We start from the raw sequence: 13,979 nt of genomic DNA, 5'->3' as shown, positions 1-13,979 counted from the left end.
TTCTACTCTTGTCAGGGCTTAGACCTCAGCTGATGTTTTATCTTTATTCCAACAAAGACAATTAAAGGAAACCTGAAATTCATCTCAGTGCACTTAAGCTGATTTAAGTTCTTGCTCTAAAACTCCCATTTGAACTTTAATCATTGCTTAGTCTATATTTTGCATCCTTCATCCCTTTCCCACTTTTCCAAGTATTCACACTGCTTCAGCTATTTTTTCATGCATTTTCAACTCTTATCTGCTGATTCATACTCCATCTCAAAATACTGATATTAATTCATAATTAAGAGATCTCATAATTATAAGAAACACAACATTCTCATAATTACGAAGTTCAAAAAAACATTTCTTATAATTAAGTATAATATAATTATTAATCAAGTATGATTTAAGTTTTCATAATTTGGAGATACTATCTAATTATGAAATCTTATGACAGGTACTCAACACAACATTCACAAAATTAGATTTTTTAATGATCTCTCTCATAGTTATGAGACACTAATTCATAAACATATTATCTCAGTTATGAATAATTATGGACTATGGTCTCATATTATATGATGTACAGTATCGTATAGTAAATCTAGCTCTCATAAAAATCATAACTTACATTATGATCTCAAAATTCTCATAATACTGAGATACTATCATGAGTCATATGGGAAGTTATGTTTACTAAGTGTAAACTTATAATTACGAGAAAGAAAAGTTTTTCATAATCAAGTATCTCATACTTTAAGAATATTTCTCATACTATCTCATAATTTAAGCTTCTCATTTAAGATCTCACTATGGTGAAAAACAGAATTACTATTTAATGCCAGAAATATTCTCATAATTATATTCTCATATTAATAAGATATCTCATATTTATGATAATAATAATAATAATAATCAGATGCTGTTATCTTAGAATTCTAAGATAATTTTGAGATAATAATGTTCAACACATGAACTGTTGTCAACTGCTGTTAATGTTTCATCAGTTCACCTGAACCTGCCGGGATGTTTTCAGTATCACCAGGATAACACATGTCGGAGCTGGCACTCTGTCAGCGTTCCCTGTGTAAATAAAGCTTGAGTCAAAGCTGTCCTTGCCTCAGGCTGCTGCAGAGAAACATCATCTGCTCACAGTTTATCCTGACGGAGTCTGAAACCACAGAGATAAGATAATCTGAAGCTTTTATTATCATTAACAGACTGCATGCACATTATCATCAGATCAGCAGCATGTGGATGTGTTTTCTGTCGTGTAAGTATGTGACGACCTCGACTTTTTGAACACAAACAAACATTTGTACTATATTTGAGAGGACCTTCACTGACATAATGCATTCTCTAGACCCTAACTTCATAATAATGTAAAAGCAGCATGAAGTTACTTTTTCTGCTTCAAAACACGTCTGACCAACAAAATGCAAAAATATGTTTTTCTACTTTTAAGACCACAGAATCTATCATCTATAAATTAAACCAAGATATAATGTATAATTAAGCTTGTGACCAGCGTGAAATGAATTCCCAGTGGATGTTTTCCAGACGTTAGTGAGGTGGAGTTTGGTTGTGAAGTCATGTATAGAAACACATTTAATATGACAGGAGAACACTTCACACAAACAAGCAAACATTATGGAGCAAAGAGATTTTCACTCGACATTATTTTTACATTGACTAAGAGCAGAAACTGAGAATTGTTTTACTTTACTGATTTAATCATATTACCATCACAGCCTCAAGGAAAACTGAGTGTGTTAAACAAAACTCTGACATATGCTGACATCAAGGAAAGGAGGAAACACTGATGGCAAAGTGACGATAATGCAGATATAAGTAGGTCTGTGTGCGTAATACAATACTAAACACGCAGCAACAAGGAAACACAGATGGGGGACACGGATGGAGGAGTGACACAAGCATGGAAAAGACAGAGTGTGTGTGTGTGTGTTATTTTTATAACAACCATACCCAAACTAAGCACAGTGATGCCCAACAGCTATCAACCACAAAGAGGGAAAACACACTCACTCTCTCTCGCACTGTCAGAGCCTCCAGAAAGATTGAAATTGATTCTCAGAAGGTTTTGGGAAACAAAAAAATACCATATATCAAAAATAAAATATGGATAAAGACCTATTGTAGTGGAATCAAAATCAAAGTTAAATAAAAGTACCACTGACGCAACACGGACATGTGACGTATGCAGGCGAAAGAAGTCCAGTGTTCATGCAAAGTTTTTGTGTTTCTTAAGGTTTATTCCTCAAAAGCAAACAAGCATACAAAAGAACAAAGAGATTATGGTTCCTGCTGGTCTTATACCTGCCTGCCTACCTGTATAACATCAGGTGCCCACAGATGCCCAATTCACACAGCAAAATAAAAACCAAACAAAATATTAGGTAACTAAAACTGAATACGCTTAACAAACAAATGATTAAACTAAACAAGTAACTAGCAAAAGAAAATGCTATCAAACATGAATCTAAATAAAGCAAATATCTATAATAATCAAACAATCAAACAATACTAATTACTATTAGCTAAACAAAAACCAAACAAATAAATAGCTCCTACACCCATTTTCAATCTAAGTTCATAGTAAATAGTAAACAATGGTTCCTTAACTTCAGACAGAAGAAAACAAAAATCGGCATCATCATCAACTCTAGCTAGCTAGCAAATTGACGTTAGCTCCATGAGTTGGTTAGAAACTCTGTCTCTGGATATCTTTTCTTAAAAAGAGAAACCAGTAAAAGTGTCTTACTTGATGGCTACATACATGTTATCATGGTAAGAGACTGAGGCTAAAGCTAACAGATCCCAGGCATCCTCACCAGTTGTCTCTTGTAGAAGAAATGCACATAAATTAGCAGCATTATTCTTGTATTGCAGGGTCTGCAGGGTTTTCATGGTTACTATATGGTCTGAATACTTGACCCCTACAGTGCTGGTATGGTTTGGGTCAACTTAGAGGGAAGGGTCACTGCAAATCAATACAAAGTGGTTGTGAATCATCACCTTTATCCTATGATGAAACATTTCTATCCTGATGGGAGTGATCTCTTCCAGGATGACAACGCCCCATTTCACAGGGCACGAGGTAGTGCCGGGAAGGGAGGTAGCAGGGAGAGTTCAGGGACAGTACGTGCGATCAGGTCAGGGTCACAATGGTTTCCAGCCGGTCTGGTTTGAGGAGGGTGGGGCTTTTTCCACCTGTAGCTACAAGCCATTCTTCAAAAAGATACTCCCTCATCTGGTGTTGTGATGATGGTGGTGGAGAGCGCTGTCTAACACATCAGTCCTAAATCTCCCATTGGTGTTAAAGTGGGTTGAGATCTGGTGACTGAGAAGGTCAAACCATATGATTCACATCATTTTCATACTCATTAAACCATTCAGTGACCCCTCGTGCCCTGTGAATTGGGGCATTGTCATCCTGGAAGAGACCACTCCCATCAGAAATGTTTCATCACAGGATAAAGGTGATCACTCAGAACAACTTTGTATTGATTAGCAGTGACCCTTCCCTCTAAGGGGACAAGTGGACCCAAACCATACCAGCAAAATGCCTCCCACATTATAACAGAGCCACCAGATCCCTCCAGATCTGTGGTTTCTGGAGTTTAAAGTTTCCCAAATCCAATAAAGAGCAGGACAGAACTGCTAATGTTAGCCTAAACTTTGAAGTATCATCCAGACATTTTTCTAACATGACCTGTAACACCACCAAACAATGTAGCTGTTTGTTAGCTAATGGTAAGCCCCTTAAATTTGGAAGTACTGCTAAACCGTTGAATGTAGTACGATAGTTAGCCAGCATGCTAACATTTAGAGCTTATGCAAGAGCAGATAAACACACTTTAATACATTCCTTACACTTTTGCTCATTGTTGGTTTTGGAAAGGCGATAAAAGGTCAGCACCAAACAATGTTTTCCTGCCGATACGGGCACTGGATCAGAAAATGTTCATTTTGGCAGGCAGGCACAAACAAGGTATTTTGTGGTTTAGAGCACTTGTTGGTTTCTGCAGATACCAGGAAATTAAATTTAAAACCCTTTTCAATCCTTGTAGACCAAATATTTAAAAATTAAGACCATGCTGGTTTCAGCTGGTTTCTGACTGCAGGCTGGTGTGACAGGCAGATATCATAGAACGGGTTCACAATTTTTCAAGTATATCTTAAACCAACAGTCAGGAGCCCAAATGAACTGTGAAACGTGTTTTTCTTGCTGTAATCATTCCTCCTGTTCATACTGACCATTAGAAGATCCCTTCATAATGACCTTACAATGGAAGTGATGGAGGACAAAATCCACAGTCCTCCTTCTGTGCAAAATATACTTAAAAGTTTATCTGAAGCTAATATGAAGCTTCAGCGTCCAAATTAGTCAAATCAAGTAGATATCTTTCAACGTTACAGTCTTTTTAGTGCCAAAGTTCCTCTTTTTGTTACTATACTTCCACCTGCAGCTCAACAGGGAAACACTGTCCGAGGAAACACAAAGAGGGAATTTGATGCTAAAAAGACTGTAAATGTGTCAGATATCCACTTGATATGACTAACTCAGACTGATGAAGCCTCATATAAGCTTCACATCTACTTTTAAATGACTGTGTGGACACACTGTGGATTTTGGCCTCCATCACTTACACTGAAAGCACATTTGAAGGATCTTTTAATATCCAGTATGAACAGGAGGAATGATTATAGTGAGGAAAACCTCTTTCACTGTGATGTGAAGGAAAATAATCCCTGTTTTCATGGTTACTGTAGACAAAAACATATGGACAAGCAAAACTGAGGTTAGATTTCTCATTTATAATTGGTGTTTTCAAATAGTTTGTTTGAAAATACTGCTCATTTGGGCACCTGACTGTTGTTTTAAGATAAAAAACTTAAAAAACTGTGAACCTACAGAAAATTGTAATTTTATCCAAACATTTCCCAATAGAAGAAAAAAGCATGAAGTTAAAATGGTTTCAGTGTAGAGGAAAGTATGAGGTTTATCAGTTTTATAAGCTATAAAACATCTGTTGTTATTCAACTAATTTAAACAAAAGAAGAAATTAAATCAGACTGAATGTTAATGTTGAAATTGAGACCTCATAAACTCACATGTAAGACAATCCGATGATTTTTAAGGCCTGATGTTTGCAAGATTTACTTTTTAATGTCCCACAGACACCCTGTCCTCTGTTCCATTATGCTGTCTGTTTTCACTATGGGATGAAGAATGAAATCACCTGTTATCCCTCTGACAGATATTTAAATCATCAAACAGTTAAAACATCTGTGGGTGAGCTTTAACTCTGTGGTCATAAATAACTTTTATCTTCACAGATGGAATCATTTCCCCGTGTCGTTACAGGCCTGTGGGGACGTCTTTTCCTCTATGTTAATCTTATCACCAACCACCAGCTACTGGGAAAACATCCCCTAGTTTACATGTGGTCCGACCAGATGGAGGACTCTCTGACTCAGATATGAAATGTTAAATTTGGGCATTTGTGTTAAATGAGTAGTTCAACAGCTCTGGAAATGTGCTTTTTAACTTTCTTTCCAAGAGTGAGATGACAAGATTGTTATATAATCTCATATCTGTGCGTTAAGTGTGAAGCTGGATCCAGGATAAGGTTAGCCTAGCTTAGCATAAATACTAGAAGCAAGGGGAAGCAGCTTCTTGGCTCCTCTGGCTCTTTCCAAAGTTAAAAATACACCTACCAATACCTTTAACGCTCACTAATCACTATCTTGTTTGTTCAATCTGTACACAAACAGAAATGTAAAATCATAAATGTCAAGTTGTTATCTCAAGAAAACGAGCCGAGAAAAACTATTTGCAGGCTTCCGTACTTTCATCCCGTTAGCTTTTTAATCTGAACAACCTTATCTTTCATCGTCATAGTCCTAAAAAAGTACTTGAGATGTGATTTAGCAGCAATCTAAAGAGCAACAACCACTGCTTACCAGGAAATAAGCTAGTTAGCTTATCAGTTAAGATGCTACTAGCTTGCAGAATATGTGAGTAAGCTAGTTTATGATGAGCATTCCTCATGTTTTTCAAAGAACAGAGCAAATATCTTACTTTTTGATACAAAGCAGACACACATACATTTTTAAATGACAAATCCTTTTAATCATAAAAAACACAGATTGATGATTGGTTGACAGACTGTCTTACATTACAAAAACAGAAGATTCCTTCTTAAAGTGATGGAAATAAACCATAACAAAGAGGCAAATAATTATACCAACATTCATCCGAAATACAGGAACAACTTATAGAAAAATAACTCTCTATCACAATAACAACAGTGCAATCAAACAAGACATCCGGACAAACCTCAGAGAAGGGACAGTTTTGGTTTAAACAAGGCAACATTTCACAGTTTAAGGATGTTAATGAGTTTCTATTGAAGCCTGGTTTGCTCTTCCTCACCATCATCTTCCTCTAATGCTGCGTATCAGACATGTCAGAATTTGAGAAATTTAAGTCAGAATCACAACTTGGTAAGTTTCTCATCCTCAGTTTTTCTTTGTTTTTTTTTTCATCAAATTAAGAAAACACTTTGAATAAATTATGTTTTTTCTGGACTGGAAATGCACCAGTTGTAATTTCGACTTTTTGGTTTGAATGCAGTACAAAAACATGGCCAAATGTTTTAGATACAGGGTTTGTTTTTTGCACAGTTGTCAATTAAGGAGTTTAATGAAACATTATACACCTAGTAAGTGTTTTATTTCGTTTAAATGACTCCTTGAGGTTTCTGTGTTTGGCTAATGTGAGTTTTTCTACTCTTAGCATCTTTGTAGCGGCTAAGCTAAATATCACCTTTGTCCATTGCAGTGAAACTGAAGCTAAAACCATTTTTAACATCCATCAGAGCTGTTTTCACCTTCCTTTTGTCTTTCCCGATTTCCAAAATAGACAGAGCTACAAGTCAAAGTTAAGCTCTGTTTTTTGATTTCTAAAAATCAACTTCCAGTTTTAAGCTAACATAAAACTTTGTCATAGAAATTCTGAGACTAGCTTACAAAGGAACAGGAATGCGATTGTATTTTTTTTTCTTGCCTATAACTGTTTGGCTTGAGGTGCTAATTATTTTTTACAGAGCTTTCTTTATTTGTCGTACATGAATGGATTGATGGAGTAAAATATCTTTGTAACCGTGACAAAATAAATCTACTTACTTCAGTGCAAGTGAAACGGACAGTTGATGGTAAATGGACTGAATACAAAGTAGATTAACGCCACTTAAAGGGAAATTAGAAACCGTTTTGATATTTGATTTAGAAATTAGTGAAACTATCTTGCACCCCTTGTTTGTAGAATAAAAACGTATGTTAGACATTTTCTGTGTTGTAGTAAAAACAACAGCACATCGTTAAAGCCCGCTGTAGACGATTACAACAGACTTGTATCAGGTTTGCAATATTAGAAGCGTTTCCTGTCGGTGTAAAATGGCGTCAAACCAGATTTCAAAGTGGTTTCTGCCTGTCTAGACACAGAGGAGGAAACCAGATCTGAACCACAAAGAGTTTCACATCCCGCTGAGTTTGTGTGTGAATGCCGCTTGACAGGAAGCTGATTAGCATTGAGATACTGGGACAGTTTTAGGGAGGAGGAGTGGTTACAAGGACTTCACAGGTGTAGACAGGTATGGTTATTCACCCCTCCCTCCATTTGTCTTTCTCTTCTTTCTCAGGCTGCCTCTCATTCCCTCTGGGATCGGTCATCGGCAAAGAGAGGGAGTCTTTCCTTCCTTTCAAACCTCTCTCCATCAGTCTCTTTCTTTCCGTCCGTCCTCAGTTTCTCTGACACACATGAAGTCTCGTCTTTGCCACGTCTGACGATGACTTTGCTGATGACGATGAAGGCGAGGAGGATGAAGACAGCGGTGACGTGTGAGGGGAGGAGTGGCGAGACGACGGCGCAAACTTGGACTTTGCCGCCGCTGCGAGTAGCGATGATGACGAAGAGGACGATGATGATGATGATGATGATGATGATGATGGTGATGAAGGCTGGGCATTGGGCTCCCGAAGCGTGCGGCAGCTGAGTCCGTCACCGCAGGGGCAGCGCTGGAACAGCTCCAGGCCGTGGTTCCCCTTCCGGCGGTGTCGCGTGCAAACCTGTCCCTCCCGCAACACCGGCTTGCAGATGCGAGTCCAGAAGTGACGGGCGCAGCACAAACTGTCCGAACAGTCGGAGGAGCGAAGACAAGGATCCCCGACCTGACCTGGAAACACCGAGACGGACACAACAACAGTTAACACGATGAAAAGACATTGAGATAAAGAGGAACAAATTAAATCAAAGTAAACATTTTAAATAAAAGCTCTTGAGGTTAGGGTTAGGTTCCTAGTCATAATTATATTACAAATGTTTCTTTTAGCAACAAAACTGGCTCTAAAAGCCAAAGATGTCATAAATACGTGAAGAAGATACTATTGGAGGATTAGATGAGTGTAAAAATGATTATGGAGTATGACAGCTAATTAATATCCATTTTCTGTCAACAACTCTGGGGGATTCAGTGCATATTTTTGCCACAGCTGAGATGCGTCATGTTCACAAGTTTTCAAAGAAAATCTACATAAAATCATCAATCATCAATCTTTCTGTTAAGAACCAGTGAAAAAAACAAACATTTTCCACTGAGCACCAAGTACGACAAGAGAAAACCCTCATAAATCAAGTTTGTGGCCAGGATGAAAACTCACCTTTACCAGAAGGCCCTTTGATGTCCATTTTCCCTCTCTTTCTCCATCCTTTTTTTTTCGACAGTGGACTCGTCTCTCCATCTGTGTCCGGGATCCTCTGAGACACAAAACTATTCACATCTGGAACACAGATATCTGAAGGAAAAAGGCAAGAATAAATGAATTAATTTACAGTTGAGACAAAATACTAAATGAGACATTATTTTATTCTTAAGTGTTAACAAGTGCACGATCACATCAAGATTAGGAGACATTATGCCAAGATTATGAAATACTACCTCAAAATTATGAGATACTACATTAAGATTATGAGGCACTGTGTCAAGATTATAAAGCACTAAATCAAACTATGAAAAGATTAACGGATACGTCAGAATTGTTTTTAAATCAAAACTGTGAGATACTACGTGGGAGTTTTAATTCAGCTACGAGATTATTATGAGAAACATTCAGTCAGTAACTCATGATTTCAATTAAAAAAAGTCATGGTCACAATCAAGTTAAAATGATGAAATAGCGAGTCGAAGTTCTGACTTTTTAAGCAACACTAAGTCATAATTTTAACATAAACATTCTCTCTCACAATTTGATTTCAAAATATTGACTTTTTATCTCGGATATCTTGACTTCCAATGAGTATTTTCAATTTTGTCATCCTTAATTAATCTTTTTTTTTTTCCTGGCAACAATGGGCTTCCATACACTCCCCTTGCGAACTTTTTTCCCGCTCTTGGTTAGCAATGAGTGCACTTTATTGTTTTTATTTTGAACTTTAGTGAAAGTTTTCAGACACGTTTTATCGCATGTAAAGGATAATCTTACTGTTGCTACAGCGGTTGCCGGGACAACACATGCCGTCCCTATGACAACGCCTCTTTCTCCTGCGACAGGTTTGGCAGCGGGAGTGGGCGGGGCCTTTGGTGGGGGCGTGGCAGTAGCTCCCCTCGCTGCACTCCAAGTCGCTCATGCACTGATAGAGCTGCAAACACACACACAAACACACACACACACACGGTTATTTTACAGACAGAAATAACAGAATGGAGAGAAAACAAACAATCAGAAACACGCGCTCACCGTCAGGTCCACGCTCGGCTCCCACGCGCTCCTGTTCACTGGCAGCGCGTGACCCTCCCGCAGGATCACCGTTCTGATGGAGTTGAGTCTGACACGCGCCTCCCCGCAGCGGGAAAACACGAACAGAAGGAGCGCGAGACACACCATCAGCATCAACTGACTGGTCATCACTGCTGCTGGGAAAAAACACACGTTAAATATACTCAAAAACACGCCCGGAAGTCCACAAAACACGTTTTCGTAACCTGAAACTTGTTTTCTTACTCTCATGTGGTTGTGGAGAAAAAAAAATCAACATTTTCTCCTGAAATACATTCTTAAATTAACGTCACATTTACTGAAAACTAGAAATTAGTTATTCCAACTTTTTTTTATCAAAGTCTCTGAGAGAATAAATCGCATCTTTGTATAATAGACTGTTTATTTTTTGTGGCATTTTTTTCTGAAGCTGATGTTTTGTTAACTTTAAGGTCAAATAATTAAAAAAAAACCTTCATGGACACGTTCTGGGAGGTGAAAACGTAATCTCACTGCCGTTCTGTGACTTTAGAATTAAATTCTTTAAGTCTATTGTCCTTGAAAACTAGAGAAATATAAAGAAAAACTTCTTACCTGTTGCCTGCAGAACAAGGTGTTTTCCCCCTGAAATGTGTTAAAATCGCGCAAAAATAGAGACCAACGTTCACAGATAAATCCCTGCGTGTGGCTGCTGTTGAGTTAAAGTCCCAATTTCTGGTTTCTTTTTCTCTTTCGTGTCCAAAACCTTAGTCAAAAGCCAAAAAAAAAAAAAGAAAAAGAATCGCCGAGTCTCAGGTGAGCAGAGGAAGATGCTGCACGAGCCCGTCCGGCTTGCAGGTATGAAGACAGGTGAGAGATGCACGCGGACCCTGATCCACTTTATAGGCTGCTTCCACTGCCACGCGCGCACCCGGTCCAACCCCCTCCCCTCCCGCGCACACATCGATACCCGCGCGCCCCCTCACCTGCAGCCATCGATACAGAGAGAAAGAGGTGGGGGGGGTGCTGCTTCGTTTTTTAACCGCAACAGCTCAGTTTACAGCCAAGTCAAAGTAATCTTTATTTAAACAGAACAACTCTATACAAATATCCCATAAAACAAGCTTAAACAATGTGTGTAGTTTGTTTTTTATTATTCTTTATACACTGGAATCTCCACTATGTATTGATTGGGATAAGTATTCACATATTTGAGTAAAAAAGTAGTACAACAGTGTATAAATCACACTTGCTAGTTTATTAGTTACACCTGGATATATTTATTGTAGTATAATACAACATCTCTGTAGTAAATTCTACCTTATAAACATTAGCATCATCTCCCAGTATAACACAATACAAAACAAATTAAATAAGTTGTTGTATTAGGCTGCATTAGTTTAGTCAATGTGTAACTAATAAACTTGCAAGTGAGTGTAAAAGTCCTGCATTCAAAAGTATTGACAGTAAAGTATCAAAAGTAGGTCTACTCTGTACTTGATTAGTTTTACAGATGCATTTATACTGCATACTTGTTTATTCTGTCAAAGCACATCATATTTTGTGAGCTTTTTGTGTAAAATGCTGTTCTGTAAATTAACCAGTAACTGTTGCTGTCAGATAAATGTAATGGAGTAGAGGTATGAAGTAAAATGGAAAGTACACACTTATACATTGACTTGTGACCGCTGTGTACAGTATGTGTTAGCGGATGGTGTTTTGCATGTGTTTTTGTTTTTTTTACCTCAGCAGTGTGTGTTCTAATCTGTGTGGGTTAATCCTGAATTGATTTTAAAATACTGTTGTTGGTTTATAAAGCACTGACTGGTTTTAGGGCCAAAATACAGTTGCTGCTACGTTATGAACCATTCAGACCTCTCAGTCTGGGACTGGTCTGCTTTCTGTCCCCAGAGTCAAAACTAAACATGGAGAAGCAGTGTTCAGTTTTCATGCTCCACATATCTGAACAAAATCCCAGAAAACTGCAGGTCTGCTTCAACTCTCAGTTCTTTTAAATCACAGCTGAAGACTTTTCTGTTTGCTGCTGCATTTTATTAAACCAAATTTGAGGTTAAAGATTTTGACCCAGTTTTAGTCTTATTTTTTATTTTACAGTTGGGTTATTTACCCAAACTAAAGCTTGTTATGATCTGCTCTACTTTTTTTAAATTTACATTTCACAGTTTGTTATTGATTGTTAATAACTTGTCATATGAGCATTGTTTTGTGCAAGAAACAAGACATTTGTGACAGTTTTTAGCTAAAGATTGTTGTATTTAACACTGGCTCAACATAACAGAACCAATGTGTGTTGGTTTTATATGAACCCAGACTGGGTAAAATTTAGGTACAATTTTATCCCAGTAAAATTTTTACCCCCACCCCCCCCACACACACACATTACTGGATTTGGTCTGAACGCGTCCTAACTATGGAATTGGAGACAGGATGTGGTTAGCCTAGCTTAGCATGAAGACTGAAAGCAAGGGGAAGCAGCTAGCCTGACTATATCCAAAGTTAAAAAAACACCTTCCGGGTTCACAAATTAACACCTTGTATCTCATTTGTACACAAACACAAATGTAAAAACAACAAGTTGTGACTTTTTAACTGGAGTTAGGTGTTGGAAATACTACTTGGCGAGCAACAGTGTATCCATCCGCCCAGTACCTCTGCGCAGTGTCTCTGGCAGTAGCGCAAATTGGCAGATATTCAGATATGATGGTATCTCACCAAACCCAAATAGTTCCACCACATAACTTAAACTTTGGAAACGGCTAGGCTAGCTGTTTCCCCCCACTTCCAGTCTTTATGCTAAGCTAAGCTAACTACATCATGACTCCAGCTCTGTATTCAACATTTTCTCATCTCACTCTCAGACCAAGTCCACAATAAAACTGGCTGAATCAGTAAATGCACCGTTTTCTCACCGTTTGGTTAAAACAGATTAAAACAACGTTTTTCTCCCCTGAAAATGGAGCTTTTCCAAAATGGCCTCCAGAGTGTGTAAATGTGTAAATGCGGCCTTGGTGTTTAAGTTTGTTGTGTGAAAACGGAGCTTTGTAGAAACGCTGTCATATCACTGACAAAACAGATGGTGGCAGTAGCACAGTGTTTCATTAGAAGAGGAAGAAGAAGAAATACAACGACAATAATAACAATGGCGGATGACTTCATGCAAGTGTTGTTCTCTTTATTTTCTACTTTGATAGCTTACTTAGAGTTAAACGTAGCTATCTACCACCTTTCTCTGCTGAAACCGCCACAGAAATGGAAATAGTTAACATTAGTTTACCTCTGCACATGCCCAGTAGGAGGAGAATTACCTGTTTTGGTGTTTTAATGTGGACAGAAACAGTGTTTTAGAATTTAGCCGGCTAAATGTAGACGTCTCAGAAAGAAAGCAAATATTTCCCAAAATGTTGAACTATTTGACACAAATCCATCCCAATGGATGCAAAGATAAAGTCATATAAAGTGAAACTAGAGTGAAACTCCAACCAAAAGAAAAACAACAACTATATTTTAAAGGAATATTCCACCAATCCAACGTTTCAGTGCACTTCAATGGTAATTCAGAGTCATAGCGGAAAAATACATAGCCTGTCTGACACACGCACACACACACACACACATTACAATCACTTCATTCACAGATCAGTTTACCGATTGTTAATTTTACCTCGAGCTACCTTTCCACTTCCTCTCCTTTTATGTTCTGTTTTCTTGATTGCAGGACTTTTCCACCACAGTGGCCTGAAGCTGAGGTCAACTAGAAAGGAAGAAAGGAGCTCAGATCTGCCAGAAAAACCTTAAACCTCCACTTTAAGTATTATATGTTGGTGGAGAGGATGGGAGTTTATCCAGGTTGAGTAACCAGTAAACTGAGATAAAACTGATCACAACTCTGCATGTAATGAAACTGCTGGAAGTATCTGGATGGGACATCGCTTTGTTTATGTTCAGCCAGCCTGTAATATTCAAACCATTTCTCCTAGAAAGAATTACGTTTATATACTCTGAAACTGTTGTTGACAGCAGAGAATGAAGTTAACATCCTGAGTCCTGTGTGTGCTCAGGTTTAGACAACAAAAGCACCTTGGTGAAGGTGGTGGTTTCACTTAAAGGACCAGCATGTAGGATTTAGTGCCATCTAATGGTGAGGTTGCAGATTGCAA

General features: G+C 38.0%; 1 protein-coding gene across 1 annotated transcript; it reads right to left on the bottom strand.

Moving 5' to 3' along the window:
- Positions 1-6,112: 6,112 nt before the first annotated feature.
- Positions 6,113-11,533, bottom strand: LOC121889700 (dickkopf-related protein 2-like). Its single transcript, XM_042401867.1, has 5 exons — positions 10,417-11,533; positions 9,805-9,977; positions 9,550-9,706; positions 8,728-8,862; positions 6,113-8,243 (listed from the first exon to the last, which is right to left on the bottom strand). Exons 2-5 carry the CDS (start codon positions 9,970-9,972, stop codon positions 7,810-7,812), a joined length of 894 nt encoding a protein of 297 aa, XP_042257801.1. The 5' UTR covers positions 9,973-9,977; positions 10,417-11,533; the 3' UTR covers positions 6,113-7,809.
- Between the last annotated feature and the right edge of the window lie 2,446 nt (positions 11,534-13,979).

This window comes from Thunnus maccoyii, chromosome 22, assembly GCF_910596095.1.
Source record: "Thunnus maccoyii chromosome 22, fThuMac1.1, whole genome shotgun sequence".
In the NCBI taxonomy this organism is placed as follows: domain Eukaryota; kingdom Metazoa; phylum Chordata; class Actinopteri; order Scombriformes; family Scombridae; genus Thunnus; species Thunnus maccoyii.
Note: the sequence above shows the minus strand (reverse complement) of the source record. Positions and strands in the feature narration are given on the sequence as shown.